The 15,195-nt window shown below is 41.2% G+C and overlaps 2 protein-coding genes across 2 annotated transcripts; both read left to right on the forward strand.

Annotated features, from left to right (window-relative positions):
• Positions 1 to 2,129: 2,129 nt before the first annotated feature.
• On the forward strand, positions 2,130 to 3,681 carry GJA9 (gap junction protein alpha 9; the record flags this gene model as incomplete). Its single annotated transcript, XM_082834214.1, has 1 exon — positions 2,130 to 3,681. The coding sequence occupies one exon, from the start codon at positions 2,130 to 2,132 to the stop codon at positions 3,672 to 3,674; it is 1,545 nt and encodes a 514-aa protein (XP_082690340.1). The 3' UTR covers positions 3,675 to 3,681.
• A 1,269-nt stretch (positions 3,682 to 4,950) lies between these two features.
• MYCBP (MYC binding protein) lies at positions 4,951 to 12,793 on the forward strand. Its single transcript, XM_082864946.1, has 5 exons — positions 4,951 to 5,029; positions 5,224 to 5,296; positions 9,134 to 9,182; positions 9,427 to 9,556; positions 10,822 to 12,793. The coding sequence occupies exons 1-5, from the start codon at positions 5,015 to 5,017 to the stop codon at positions 10,864 to 10,866; spliced, it is 312 nt and encodes a 103-aa protein (XP_082721072.1). The 5' UTR covers positions 4,951 to 5,014; the 3' UTR covers positions 10,867 to 12,793.
• The last annotated feature ends 2,402 nt before the right edge of the window (positions 12,794 to 15,195 follow it).

Here is a 15,195-nt window from a genome sequence, read left to right on the forward strand (position 1 = left end):
TTTTGTTTTCTTTTGAACTCTATAGTACTGTATCTGTGTATATTAGTATTTGTGTCATTTGCTATGAAAGCTTTAGGACCTAAGATTTGAAGCTAAATAATAGTACTTCTTCTTTCAGGAAATACCATGCACTTGTCCTTTAAGGAAAAAAAAAACCTTTAATTTCCTTTGGTGATTTTAACAGTAAAGTGCTCATGGTAAAAGAAAAAATTAAAATATATATAATTATAAAAAAATTAAGTCAGTTGTAATCACACTACCCAGAGATAATCATAGTTAATATTTTGATGAATATCCTAGGCTTTATTGGACGCATCTCTACATATAAATAAATTTACAATAATGGGGCCATATTATTCTATATTTTATAATGTGAATGTTACTGAAACGATATATCAATGTCTTTTTATGTTAGTATATATTTATTACTTCTATTGGTTGCATAGTACCACACTGTGGATGTACTATTATTTATATGAACAATACAGTCTTTCTTGTATTGATAATTATTTTGGATATTTTCAAGTTATGATTATTATAAACAACAAGAATAATATCTTTGCTTACACTTTAAAATGCTTTGGATTGTTGGGTCAAAGAGTATAGTACTATTAACATAATAAAGTCAAATAGAAATTTTCTCTATCTCAGGAATACAACTCAATTTTAGAAGTTTGATGCTTCTGCAAGTCTTCTGAACTATATAAAGCTTTCAAAAAGGAACTAAAGACTCTAGAACCTGTTATTTAAAAAGTCAAAACTTTCACTATTTGACATACCTAATGTAAATAATTAAACTTGTAAGAGAAAACAGATGATTTCTTAATATCTCTTTCATGAAAATTTCAAGTGTGCTTAGAGAGGAAAAATAACAGTTTAGTAAAACAGTTAAGAGCTGACTTTAGAGCCACAGTGATTGAGTTTGAATACCAGTTCTAGCTGTGTAATCTTGGGTAATTTAAGGTGTGCCTCAGTTTCCTGATCTGTAAAATGGGGGAACAACATACCTACTTCATAGGGTTTTTGTGATGCACATATCTTGTAGCTATAATATCCCAGTATGTTGTTTGATTGTGTATCATTTCCCTTTCTATAAGGGATATAGGACATACATTTATATGTTAAATGAAAGTGAATGAAAACATTCACTCTTTTTTTCTTTCCTTTGGGATATACTTTCTCTTAGATATCCTAGGGTATCAACTCTAATATGGAACCTACTGGCTCATAATCCAAGCATCTGTATTATAACTCGCCCCACTGCTCCCTCCACAAAGCAAGCTACATGTCTTAAAAAGGTCAAATACTGTTATAATGAAAATTTCTATAATACTACCACCATACCAATGATCCATTTATTTCAAGCAATATCTAATAACATCCTGGTAGTACAAAATAGTTGAGAATTTTTGGAAAATTTTCACAGCAAAGTTAGTAATAATTCCATAAATATTCATAAATATATTACTGAAATGATTTCTGAAAATGCTCAAAAACTGCCAGAAAGAAACTAGAATTTAGACATTTAAATGTGGATTAAAAAACTAATCTACATTCTTATAGTGAGAGCCAGATTTGTTTCTTTTGGTTTCTTTAAATGCTGTATCTTACTGGATTATGAAATGAAACATGCCTTTTCCTTTGTGCATAAATGAGATTTTAAAATCATTGACTTTGGTTATAGTTTTTATATAAAATAATCTTAATAGGTTTGTAAGATCAAGTCAGTAGTTTTAGGAACCTCTCCAAAAGTTCTCAGTTAAAAAAAATAAAACAACAAACTTCAGCTGAGTAAGAAGACTCTTTTCTTACAGGAATTCCTATAATTCTATTCTTCATAGGAGGGAATATATACACCCCTCCTCCAGGTATCTTTTTTTTCCCCATTGCATTGTAAGGTCTAAACATAAATTATTTTATATTCCTGACATCTTAAACACATTCTTGGTAACAGATTATTACAACTTTCTAGGGAAAAAAGTAGAGCAACCAGCATGCTGAAAGAGTGATGCTTTGTTCATATTTTGGCCATAGGTTTGCCTTAAGAAATAGCACACCCCTCAGAATGGAAGAATTTATCTGCCTCCTATTTGATGGGGTTCAGAGCTAAGATGGCTGACTAAATAAACATGGGGGACTGGAATTTCCTTGGAGGCATTCTGGAGGAAGTTCACATCCACTCCACCATGATTGGAAAGATGTGGCTCACCGTCCTGTTCATATTTCGAATGCTTGTTCTGGGTGTAGCTGCTGAAGATGTCTGGAATGATGAGCAGTCTGGCTTCATCTGTAATACAGAACAACCCGGCTGCAGAAATGTATGCTATGATCAGGCCTTTCCTATCTCCCTCATTAGATACTGGGTTTTGCAGGTGATATTTGTGTCTTCACCATCCCTGGTCTACATGGGCCATGCTTTGTACCAACTGAGAGTTCTGGAGAAGGAGAGGCAGATGAAGAAAGCTCAACTGAGGGGTGAACTGGAGGAGGTAGAGCTTGAAACGCCTGGGGATCGGAAGAGATTGGAGCAAGAACTGCGTCAGCTTGAGCAAAGGAAACTAAATAAAGCTCCACTCAGAGGAACCTTGCTTTGCACTTATGTGATACACATTTTCACTCGCTCTGTGGTTGAAGTTGGGTTCATGATTGGACAGTATCTTTTATATGGATTTCACTTAGAGCCTCTATTTAAATGCCACGGCCACCCGTGTCCAAATATAATTGATTGTTTTGTCTCAAGACCCACAGAAAAGACGATATTCCTATTATTTATGCAATCCATAGCTACTGTTTCACTTTTCTTAAATGTTCTAGAAATATTCCATCTAGGTTTTAAAAAGATTAAAAGAGGGCTTTGGGGACAATATAAATTGAAGGATGAACATAATGAATTTTGTACCAACAAGTCAAAACAAAACCTTGCCAAATATCAAAACACATCTGCAAATTCACTGAAACGATTCTCTTTTGCACCTGATTACAGTCTGTTAGTGGAAAAGCAAACACACACGGCAGCGTACCCTGGTTTAAATCCACCTGCATTTCAGACAGATCCAGATAATCACAGTGGAAATGATGACAAAGGCATTTTGGATGAACAGGAAACGCTACTTTCTGAGATGTGTATGCTTAGTACTACCGGTGGTCATCTTCAAAACATCAACTCAAGTAATAAAGGAAACACTCATAAAATATCTGGAAAAGAAGTTAATGGTAACCAGTTGAGGGGAAAAAGAGAAATTGATGGCAAAGACAGCAAAAGGAACCACTACTCTAAAGGTCACTGTTCTCTTCCAGATGATGCTATAGATATGAACAACCACACGGGGCAGTCACCCCAAACAGCTTTCTCTCTGCCAGCTAACTACACCTGGAAACCGAAATGGCTTCGTGCTACTTGGGGTCCCTCTGCAGAAAATGAAAAGCAGGCATCACCTCCTAAAGGTAACCTCAAGGGCCAGCTCAGAGAGAGCACAATCAGAACGCTTCCTCCTTCACAGGGAGACTTCCATCCACTTGACATTCCAGACACTCCTGATTCTTTGGGAGGGTTGTCCTTTGAATCCGAGTTGGTCAAAACCTGCAGTAACCCTACTGCTTGTCCTCCAAATCATTTAGTGTCGCTGACAAACAACCTCATTGGTAGGCGGGCTCCCACAGACCTTCAGATCTGAACAGCTGTTGGCTTTTAGACATTCTGTGTATTACATTATCAAAGAAGTAGCTTAATGATGGTTGAGCACAGAAAAAACAGATAGGGCAGCTCTACAGACCAGCTGTTTAGACAGACAACTGCAAACCCATTTAAAAAAGGGAAAATGGCTCTAATTCTGAATTGGGAAGGACTAGTTTCAAGTTCAAAGACAGAGAGTTACCAAATCAGGACTACTTTTCTACAGGCTCCCTTCAGAATAACACTAATTTTGGGAAAATCACATGTCAGAATCGAAGCTAAATGGAACAAGGTTTTTCCTTGAAGGGAGCACAGCCTTCAGAGATTGTTCTTAATCTATGTAATTCCCTCTTTTGGTTATTCATCTTTTACTTCTGGACACTGATTATACTTTGTTTGCCCCTGGGACTTAACGCAGTTTCTTTATAGACTGCAACCTGATCTGTCTTGAATATAATCATAATGTTGCTATCTAGGTAAATAAAATCCTAAAAAGACTGGTCGCTTTCTTTCACCAGTTTATAGATAGCATCGTGATTCAGTGCCAGGATCGGAGTCTTGGCTCTACTACTCACTGGTTATCTATACTTGACCGTTTACTAACAGTACCTACCTTACAGGGATGGTGTGAGAATTAAAATAAGAAACATATGTGTTTAATGCACTGCCAGGCACACAGTAAGCGCTCAAAAGTGCTAGCTATTATTAGCACATTACTGCTCACCCTCCGGAGGCCCACATCAAGTTGGCCACAAAACAAGGAGACTCCAAATATAAGAGCTGGAGCCCAAACAGACGATTCTAAGCAGTCCTCTAGCCATTGGAAATCCAAGGGTTGCCCTCGTTAGTGCGCCCTTTTTCAAGATGGGGGTCGACAAGCCAGCACACACACGCTGCCAGAGCTCCGGAGGTCCTAGTTGAGACAGGTCCGCCCACTCCCGGTGTCAGGAGATCCCAGTCTCTGGAATGAGTTCTAGTGCTCCAGGCTCAGTAGGCCCCGCCCCCTGTAGCCCCGCCCACCTTTGGCCCCACTGGACACTTGTCCGGAGTTACCAAAACCCAGCCTCCTACTAAGTAACCGAAACTCTGCGAGAACCGGAAGAGGAAGGAGGAGTGCTGCTTTGCTAGACAGAGGGGCGGGCGTACGCAGCCTCCTTGGGCTCAGCTCACTATGGGGCATTCAGAGCGTCCTGGTCGCCATGAAAACGGGCCACACCCCGGCGGTCCCGAACCGTGGTTCGCAAGTGCGCAGGCGCGTGCGCCCTTCCGCGCATGAGCAGTGCTGCTCCGAGCCCTCCCGCCACGGTCTCCGGCGCCAGCTACGCCGCTGCCGCTGTCACTATGGCCCATTACAAAGTGAGGGGGGCGCGGCGTGGCTGGGGGCGTGCGGGCGGTAGCCAGCCGCTGGTCGGCTTGGGTGGGAGTGGGGGCGCGCGCGCAGGTCTGGGGGGCTTGAGGTGGCGAGGCGGAGGCGGCGTTGCCGGACTCCCAGCGCCTTCTTCCTGCTCCGGCCCCCGGGCTTCGGCCACTGACCCGCCGTGTCTCCTCAGGCCGCCGACTCGAAGCGCGAGCAGTTCCGGAGGTACTTGGAGAAGTCGGGGGTGCTGGACACGCTGACCAAGGGTGAGCATGGGCCAGGAGAGGGTTTCTCGTGACCTCGTCGTGCTCCTCGGCGCAGCGCCCCAAACGGGCCGTGGCGTGGGGCAGGAGGGGAACAGGTGGAACTCGTCCCGGGTTCAGCGAGGTGGGCCTCGGGGTTCAGCGGGGACCGGCTCACGCCTGGCTGCCGGCCGCCGCCGGGGTTGGGTAGCCTCGCACTCGCTACCGCTCTCGCCGCAGGGAGTGAAACTCTTGCAGCTGTTGTGAAGTCCCTCCAACTTCCGTTGCTTTGCCTTGAGCAGCCGCAGTGAGCATGTTTGCTAAAGACCTTGAGAGCCCAACTCCCTCCTCCTGACACTTTTTTCGGAGCCCTCAAAATCCTGTACAGAAACACTTTCCTTTGAACAAAGGGCAAGTGGGGAAATGACCAGGTTTGAAAGCGGGCTATAAAGTAGCTAAGTGAACCTAATCCCCGAAGTAGCGGTTTGGCTGTGGCTTTTCAACGGAACCCAGTTTCGTAGTCTATATCAATTGCTACTTTGTGCAGATTTCACAATTAAAGTAGAATCACAGTTTAAAGAGCTTGAGGGCACATCAAAACGGTTATATTGTTTTCACTTTTAAAAATGGAAGCTGTTACACTGTATCTCTTACTCTGGGGTTCAAGATCTAAGTAGATGAATAAGGTGCTTGAAACTGGAGGGTTGCAAGAGGTAGCGTGGGTACTGCTTATTTCATTAGCTAAGCCGTAAGGCGAATGCCTGTTATGTATCATTCAACTCACTGGCTGGAACTTTCAAGGGTGCAGAACAGAGGAGTTGGCAGGGATGATGATCTGGGTCCCTACGAGAAGTACGGTAAATATCTGGGAAATAATTTGGTAACTGCTCTTTGGCCAGAAGCAAAAGTTAGGAGAAAATTCTGGGAGAATAACAACTCTGGGTCTTAGCAGAATGCAGGGCTTTTAATTCCCAAGCATGGGCTGGTAATTTTGAGTTGCTACCTTAGGTTTAGGTTCCAGTTTCCTATCTCTTTGCAAATAAGTTTCAGTAAACATTTAAGGGACTACACGAAAGCACTTGTGCTGTCATCTGGGGAGGTATCACAGACTCTTGGAATTTCATCGACCTCCCCCACCCCTCAAAAAACTTCACAAGCGCACTTCTTTCATTTTTTAACCATTGTATTCAGGTGTCTGTTCTAGGCACCGGGGATAAAACAATGGGGGAAAAAAAAGTCCCTGCTCTAAATGAACTTATATCCTAGTTGGGGGAGACAGATAAACCATAGTGTCAACCAGCGGTAAGTGTTATGAAAAAAACATAGCAAAGTAAGGGCATAAGGAGGATGGGTGTGCCATTTTATATAGGGTGGTGAGGCAAGGCCTCTCTTAAGACATTTGAGCAGAGACATGAGTGAAGTGTGATGTTGAGTTTCAGGAGGTATAAGGAGGCCAGAGTGGCTGGATGGAGTGAATGAAACATGCACTGGTAAGGACAGAGAAGTGATGATAGTGGGAGGTAAATGAAGATATTCAGCCTTGTGGCCATACATGGATTTTCCTTCATGAGAGACTGGAAACCACGAGAGGCTTCTTTTCCCTTACTGACATCTACTGGTATTCCCTCTCAACTTTCCTAGATTTCCAGTCTCCTAAGTAATATCAGACAACAGAGTATCTACTGATATGATCTATTTAAAGTTTGATTTTGTGTACTTTACACAGATTTAACTTATAATTTTTATCCAGCTTATTTCCACGTTAAAACGCTAACATTAAAACGCGATAAGGGGCTTCCCTGGTGGCGCAGTGGTTGAGAGTCTGCCTGTAGATGCAGCGGACACGGATTCGTGCCGCGGTCCGGGAGGATCCCACATGCCGCGGAGCGGCTGGGCCCGTGAACCATGGCTGCTGAGCCTGCGCGTTTGGAGCCTGTGCACCGCAACGGGAGAGGCCACAACAGTGAGAGGCCCGCGTACCGCAAAAAAACAAAACAAAACAAAAAAACAAACGCTATAGGGATGGCTAAAGAGAAAGATAAGTCATTTGAAAGAAGAGGCATTTTAGTTATTTTGAGCACTGTATCAACCTCTAAAAATCCTGGCTGCTAAGGCAAAAAGGGAAACACTGGGTATAGAGTTCTTGTCTGTTTAAAAGGAAGTATATTTCATCTATAGAAAAGCACAGGAAACTTGACATTTACATTATGTTCTGTAATTATCAACCTTGTAACTACCACTGACAGAAACTTAGAAGCTTAAAAGAAAGGGTAGGGGAAGAAAGGGTAAGAGTATTCATGTCTTATAAAGTTAGAATTTGGTAGAGATCAGTGTAAATTAATGGAAGAAGAAACAGAGGCTTGAGTACATAGTTTCAAGAAAAAGGTAATTAAGTAGAGGAATTAAAGTGTACTGTAACACTGAAAGAAAAGGGAAGGAGAGGAGAGGGTAGTGATGATGTAAATATGCCAGTTTCTCAAAAAACAGTGCTGTAAGTACGTTTAGAAGAGTATCAGAACTTAACGTAAGTTGTTAGTATTAGTTGCCCATTTGATTTTTTTAATACTGTCTATATTTGAAGGGTTATTACAACTCTAAAAAAATAAAAGGGGAGCATGTAAGTTGGTTTATGAGGTGTTCCTAAACTGGGGTCTAGATATGCACTTTTTTGTGTGTGTAGATAGAGTTTTTTGTCTTTGATCAGATTTTTCAAAGAGTTCTGTGCACAAAAAAATTAACCACTGGTTTAGAGAGATTTTTACTTGAGTAGTATATCCTAGAAGGAATGTGTTCAATAATAAGATGGAAAAGGTAGTGCTGACGTGAACTATTGGATATGAAACCACTAAAGTATATATTTTAATACTGATTTGAGCATGTTGATTACTGGTAAAGTTTTTGGTTGGTAGTTGTTTAGCATGTTGTGTGTGAAACTTCATTCTTGAAGAACATTTTGAATTCAGACCTTCTTCCTTCCAACAGTTAACCATAGCCCTGTTGATTCTCTACAGAGTTTTTCTCAAACATATCTACCTTGTTTTCATCCCTCTATCACTCTAGTGCAGGTCACTCTCTCCCTTTTTTTTTTTTGTCTGCGCCACGAGGCATGTGGGATCTTAGTTCCCCGACCAGGGATTGAACCCGTGCCCCCTGCAGTGGAAGCCCAGAGTCCTAACCACTGGACTGCCAGGGAATTCCCAGGTCACTCTCTTTAAACTGGATTACCGTATCAGCCTCTTAATTGCTCTTCCTGCCTTTAAATCCTTGTCCCACTTGTCTGTCTTCCACACAGGAGTCAAGAGTGATCCTGTCACTCCCCTGCTTATAACTGTTTAATTATATGCCATTTTGTTCTTAGGACCAAGGCCTGACTGAACTTGCAGGATCCTCTAGTCTCCTCCCTAACCACCTTTCCAGCTTCCTTTCCTGCCCCCCTTTTCACAACTCCATCTAGACACACTTGAATTTTCAGTTCCTCAATATGTTGTTCTTTTGCCCCTGGCCTTCCCTTTTTATCTGAAACCACTGCCTAGGTCTCAGGTCTTATTTCTCTTTCTTGGGGACGCCTTCCCTGGTGCCCTGGGCTGAGTTAGGTGTTCTTCCAATATGCTCCTATAACCCATTACCCTATATTGCTGCTTGATAGTCTTTTTTTGGCTAGTTCCTTGTTTATCTTTTGCACTAGACTGTAAATTCATTGAGAGCAGCGACCTTGTCTGTCTTCTTCACCATGGTATGGACAGTCCTAGCAATGTGCGTGGTGTATAATAGACACTCAGTATTTACGGGGGTATGGAATATAATTTCAGCCATTTTAATTTAAGACTTTAATTGTTGTTTTTTCTGCTTTTTGATTTGCAGTTTTGGTAGCCTTATATGAAGAACCAGAGAAACCTAATAGTGCTTTGGAGTATCCTTTTCATTTTTCAAGTCAGAAAAAGGCCTTTATTTTTTTGAACTCCTATATTTTCACATAGATAATAACCTTTAAAATACTTTTGATTACTGAAAAAATTACTTTCTTTGAGTATTTGGATTTTGATCTCTGGGTAAATATTTGTGGTAGGGTGGGGTAACTCTCATCAGAGAATTATTTCAAAAGGCTATTTCATTAGTTTCATTGAGCTCAAGTAAATTCTTAACTTTTATATTAGTTTTTTAAAGCATCACTTAGGAGCTGCCACCCCAGAAAATCCAGAAATAGAGCTGCTTCGCCTAGAATTGGCAGAAATGAAAGAGAAATATGAAGCTATTGTAGAAGAAAATAAAAAACTGAAAACAAAGGTAAAATTTTTGAAAGAATTCATATTAAAAATAATGTCACCTTTAATGATTATATGACCAAAACCTCACTAAAATGGACAGTAGGGGAGGGAGGCAGGTGAATATCAATCTCAGTTAACTGCAAGGCCAAGCTGATGCCCTGTCTAGAAAACCACAAGCAAACTGTAACTAGGATGCGCAAAGTGTGGTCAAGAAGAGGTTCTTGGGAGCCTTCATCGACAAAAAGATGAAAATATTGGTTAATGATTAGTGGTTTATAAGTAAATGGAGATTTCTTAGTCTTAGGCAGTTGACTTAATAGGTCGATACAGGGCCACTGCTTTGCTAATGGAACCCCTTAGATTGTGCAGTGCACAATCTGCATAGTCACGTGGTGGCCCTGTAACGTGTTAACTCTGTAAACTTGTTTGCACTTAACCTCGGTACATTTGCTTGCCCTTAATTTTGTCTGTTGCTGAAGTTTTTTCTTTGTTTAGGCTTCCGTGAGAATTTTCATAAAGCTCAAACTAGTCAACTCTTAAGTCTTTGAGGTTTTACCACATCTGAATCACATAATGCATTTCACGTGACTCTAGGCATTTCTCATGATGTGTTTTATCTTCTCAGCCTTGTGAGATAAGTCACACAGGTGCACAGACCATTTTGTAGGTGAGGAAACTAAAGCACAGTGAAGTCTAATTAGCTTCTCAAATCTGACAGCTAACTGGAACAACTCAAATCTTAGCACAGTGTTGCAGCAGACCCCAGCTCGGCATAACAGAAAATTCAGTGTCTGAAATTATCCAAGATCCCACAGTGTGTAGATGCCACACAACTTTTTGGCACCTTTTAAGTCAAAAGCGTTAGCTGCTCCTCATTGACTGGCTAGATTAATGTATGTCACATAATTCTTTTTTTCTGCTTTTTAGGAGAAAGTTCAGTAAACTTATGGTGGAGAGAAAGAATATGGTGGCTTATACCTTACTAGAAGCCACATCTTTGGGAAGATATATATTATTGCATATCAAGTACTTGTGTAGTGCAGTCATGAATGGGAATTAAGTTTTAGTTTCCCAGTAATTTTAAAGGTTTATTTAAAAAGAACTTTTACTAGGTTTGATTATATTAAATATTAAGATCACTGAGTGGTTTAAAAAGGATAGGATTTTAATATAAACTTACTGATTCAGTAATTAAATTGAATAGTTAACTCGTTTTGTTACTATTAAGTTTTTTACCCAATTTAGAATCAAATTCACCTAAACTCCTCTGTCTTTGCCCCATAGCTTGCTCAGTATGAACCACCTCAGGAGGAGAAGCGTGCTGAATAGGATTCTTCTCAGTTGAAAAGACACTGAAAAATGGTTTTGTATGACTTGAATAGTTTGTATAGTATATAATCTTTTCTGAACAGATGCTATAGTACTCTTTTAATATGTTAAATTCACCTATCACACTTTAACTGTTATAAACACATATACTTAGAATCACCAATAAAAACTCAATATAACTTTCTTTGGGTCTTAAAAGCAGGAGAATCAAAAGGGAATCCTGAAAAAACATCTAAACACAGCCATCTAATTCATTACCTTAAAAGACATTCTGTTTATTAGTCTGACTAGGAATGATGGTACTGGTTGTATTTTAGCCAAGGAAGTTTAGCATGGAGCTATTCCTTGGTTTAGTTCAGGATATGAACACAGGTACAGTCATTCTTTAAAATGAAGATGACACTGTTGTTTATATTCTCTGTAGGCAGCTGGAGAGATCTGTGTGACATAAGATACTGTTGCATGGGGTCTCATGAATCTTCTGCTCTTGTTTATATAATGTGGAACAAATGACTCTTCTTTGCCACCACTTTGCCTTAGATAACTGTGTGTGTGCCAGTGTGAACTCTGACACCACATTTCCTTCTATGCAATCATGCCCTATCTGATAATGTTGCCTTGCTTTACTGTGTGCTTCCGTGGGTCCCAGTTGCACATTGGCCTTTCTGTGTTGTTTTTCAACTTGCTATAATAGCAGTTATCCTGATGGTAATTTATATAACTTTAAAGAGAATCACACTGTTCCCCTGCCTTACTTGTTGCTTAGCTGAACACAGAACAGAGGCAATATAAAATTCTGGGTTCACGCACAAGCTGGGACAAGAAGGGGAATGAGCCATATATCGTGGAAAATTATAGTTTGCGGGTATAATTATATAGTGCTTTTTTCCCTCAAAGTATTTTTCTAGCCTTGAATTCATTTTATCTTCATTATCCCTGTGAAGTAGGTAGGCAAGTATGAGGGGAGGTGGGGTGCTGAATTTTTAGGCCAAAGACTGATATAAATACAAATTATTTACTAATTGTAGAACCTTGGGCACATCAGTTAATTGCTCTGAGATTCACTTTCCTCATCTGTTAAATGGGAGTAATATCTGTGCTGCCTACCTCACAGGGTTGTTGTGAGGGTCAAATGGAATGTATGTGAAAGATTTGTAAATGGTAAAGCACTATATTCTTGTTTGTTAGTCCTTTTTCCTTTCTTGGAACACCTACAGTCAGATGTTTTGTGTTACTGATCCCTTATTTTCCTTATTGACTGACTAGCACTATTAAGTAGTAGTCCTGGGCTTCCCTGGTGGTGCAGTGGTTGAGAGTCCGCCTGCCGATGCAGGGGACACGGGTTCGTGCCCCGGTCTGGGAGGATCCCACATGCCGCGGAGCGGCTGGGCCCGTGAGCCATGGCCGCTGAGCCTGCGCGTCCGGAGCCTGTGCTCCGCAACGGGAGAGGCCACAACAGTGAGAGGCCCACGTACCACAAAAAAAAAAAAAAAAAAGTAGTAGTCCTATTTCATGTATTCTGTCCCTATTGTTAGAGAAATGTCTTTATTTTTTGGTGAAAACACACACAGAAAACAAAATCCAATGAAAGCTGGTTTAACTAGCAAAAGCCTCAGCACCTTCTGGAAACTGTGACCAAGCCAATCATAAGGGCATTTTAATCAGTCATGTTGGCAGGAATGTGGCAATTGTCTGTGCCTCTTCTAGTCACAAGTTTGTTTTTGGAGGGGAGTCAGATACAGTTGGAAGAACATTTACTTGAATTGGTTTATGTTTTACCGGTTCGAGTGCCTCTTACATGGACAGCAGTGGGCTGAGTGCTAGGTGTTATAAAGGTGAATGACTTGAAGTTAGCTTTAAGCCACGTATATAACCAACTACAATGTGGGACGGGATGTGCTAAGAACCATAAATAATAATAAAACATGGCCCCATGGGAGTTTTGGAAGAGAGGGAGACTTGGCTTCCTTAAGCAATTGGTATGACAGTCCCTTTGTGGACAGGCAAGTAGAATTTTTTTCTGGCAGCCAACCCTCATTTGCTTTTTTCCCAATGGGACTGGTATTAATATTTATGTAAGTCAAATGACTGTCTCTTGTACCATCCTTTTGAACAGAATGGCAACCTGTGGGTTGGATAATCAGAACTTTTGGGGGAACTGACCTGCTTAAACTGCTGTATCAGTCAGTGCTATGAATTCAGGGTCAGCCTGGCCTCTGGAGGTCCTCTTCAACATTTCTAGCAAGGATCTGAATGAAGACAGTATACAAGAAGATGCTCAATGGAGTAAAAAAGGATCCAATCTATTTAGTTCCTGTTTGTTTCAGCTGCCTTATCTATAAAATGTAGATTTCGTTATCTTGCCTACCTCACAGGGTATTGTAAGGATCAAATTAAACATAATGGATGTAAAAGTACCTTGCAAATTGTAAAGGACTACATATGGGTCAGATGGTAGTAATGCTAATTCTCTAAGCGCCACAAAGTTGGAAGGGCTGGTTGGTAGACTATATTGAAATGAGCTTGAAAATGATCAACAACTTGAAGTACCTAAACTTCACAGCCTAAGCCAAAAAGTTGAAATATCAAGTCTTATATTTAGGTTAAAAAATGCAGCTATACAAGTTTAGTCACTAGGATTGCTGACAAAGTACTAGTTCCAGTGACTACCAATGTGAACCACTTATACTCCATGTATATTAAAAAAAAAAATCCACTCTGGAAAGCATTAATAGAAATATTGTCCAGGTGCTAAACAGTCACCCCGAAGGCTGTATTGGTCAGTATTGCATTGTAGGTGTCAGACATTTGATGGATGTTGACAAGCTCAGTTGCATATAAAGGAGAGTGCATTTGAAACTATAAGGCTGTTCTGTCCAATACGGTAGCCACTAGCCACATCTGGCAATTAAAATTAAACAAAATTAAAAATTCAGTTCCTCAGTCACACTAGCAACAATTGAGCAGTGTAGATGTAGAACATTTCTGTCATCACAGGAAGTGCTATTGGACATTACTGTAGAAGGAATGGCTGAAGGAACTGAGTATGTTTAATGTGGAACAGAGAAGACAGTGGGTAATGAAGACTGTAATATGTGAGGTGCTGTCGTGAAAAAGATGATGACCACTGCTTATAGACTCTGGTATATAAGCTCCAGGGAATGTGATTTTTGGCCTGAATAAGAGACTTTCAAACAAAGTTTTACCACAGTGGAATTGGATGCCTATTGAGATAGTGAGCTCTCTTCCCTGGCATCTATTGAAGTGTATGCTGCATGTCTATCAGTCAGAGGCACTGTAGAGTGGATTCTCTTTAGGTGAGAGGTTGTACTAGATGACCTCTAAGTATGTGTCCTACCTTTAACTTCGACGTTCAGACAGAACCAAGTCCCAGATTTGCATACATGCTTTCCCTTCACAATCAAGAAGTTAGTTTCCTTGGAAGATCAGTACCACCACCCATGCCCCCTTCAGGAAGAGGATCCTCTTTTGTCAAATTTCCAATTCTAAAGCCTGACTGAAGAGTAAAAATTCCTCTAGCTTTCCCAAACATTGGTGATAAGCATTTGCTTTGGTTTGCTTTCTTTATTCATTCCTTTGGTTTCTGATCTGAAGGAGGTCATAGAAGATGCAATGTTCTATGGGTGGACAGGATTACTGAAGAAGTAGACTTTGGGTGGGGAGGAGGGGGAATCTGGTCCTGATGAGTGTGAAGTGGCAGGAGTATTCACTGTCAGTGATTTGCTGAAGAAAGAGGATAAGACATTCTCCCTTGCTTGCACTTGCTTTCCTATCAGGGTCCAGTTACCTGCTAGAACGAACTATCTCACCCATGACTCTGCCTTGGTTGAGGCTTTGCCCTCACTCTGGCTGGCTCCTCCTCCATACCTTTGCACATCCCAACCATATCCATCCTTCTAGAACTATTCAGACGCCAGCTCCTTAGAGATGCGTCCACCCAACTCTGGAGCATTTTTATCTACCTTTGACCTTACGATTTGATATCTCATACGGAAGCTACTTACGCAGCGGTCCGATCCCCATTAATCTTGGAGCAACTTGAGGGCAGGCAGGGTCCAAGGCGGTTCCAGTTCTGTGCCCCTTGTGCCCCAGGACTTCGCGGGCATCAATAAATACTGGTTGGGCGAGCACAATAATAGTAGGAGGACAGTCAATTCTCCCAAGTGCCCAGAGAGCATCTCCTATTGCGATGGCCTCCGGAGCCCGGAAGAAAGTAGGAGAGCGGTGAGGAGCAAGGTACGTGGCTGGGTAAGGCCGAAGTGCGGGCTGGGGCGGAGGGCAGAGGGCTCAGGGCTCAGTCGGGCCGGG

The sequence above is a fragment of the Leucopleurus acutus genome, assembly GCF_964270905.1.
Source record: "Leucopleurus acutus genome assembly, chromosome: 2".
Lineage (NCBI taxonomy): Eukaryota > Metazoa > Chordata > Mammalia > Artiodactyla > Delphinidae > Leucopleurus > Leucopleurus acutus.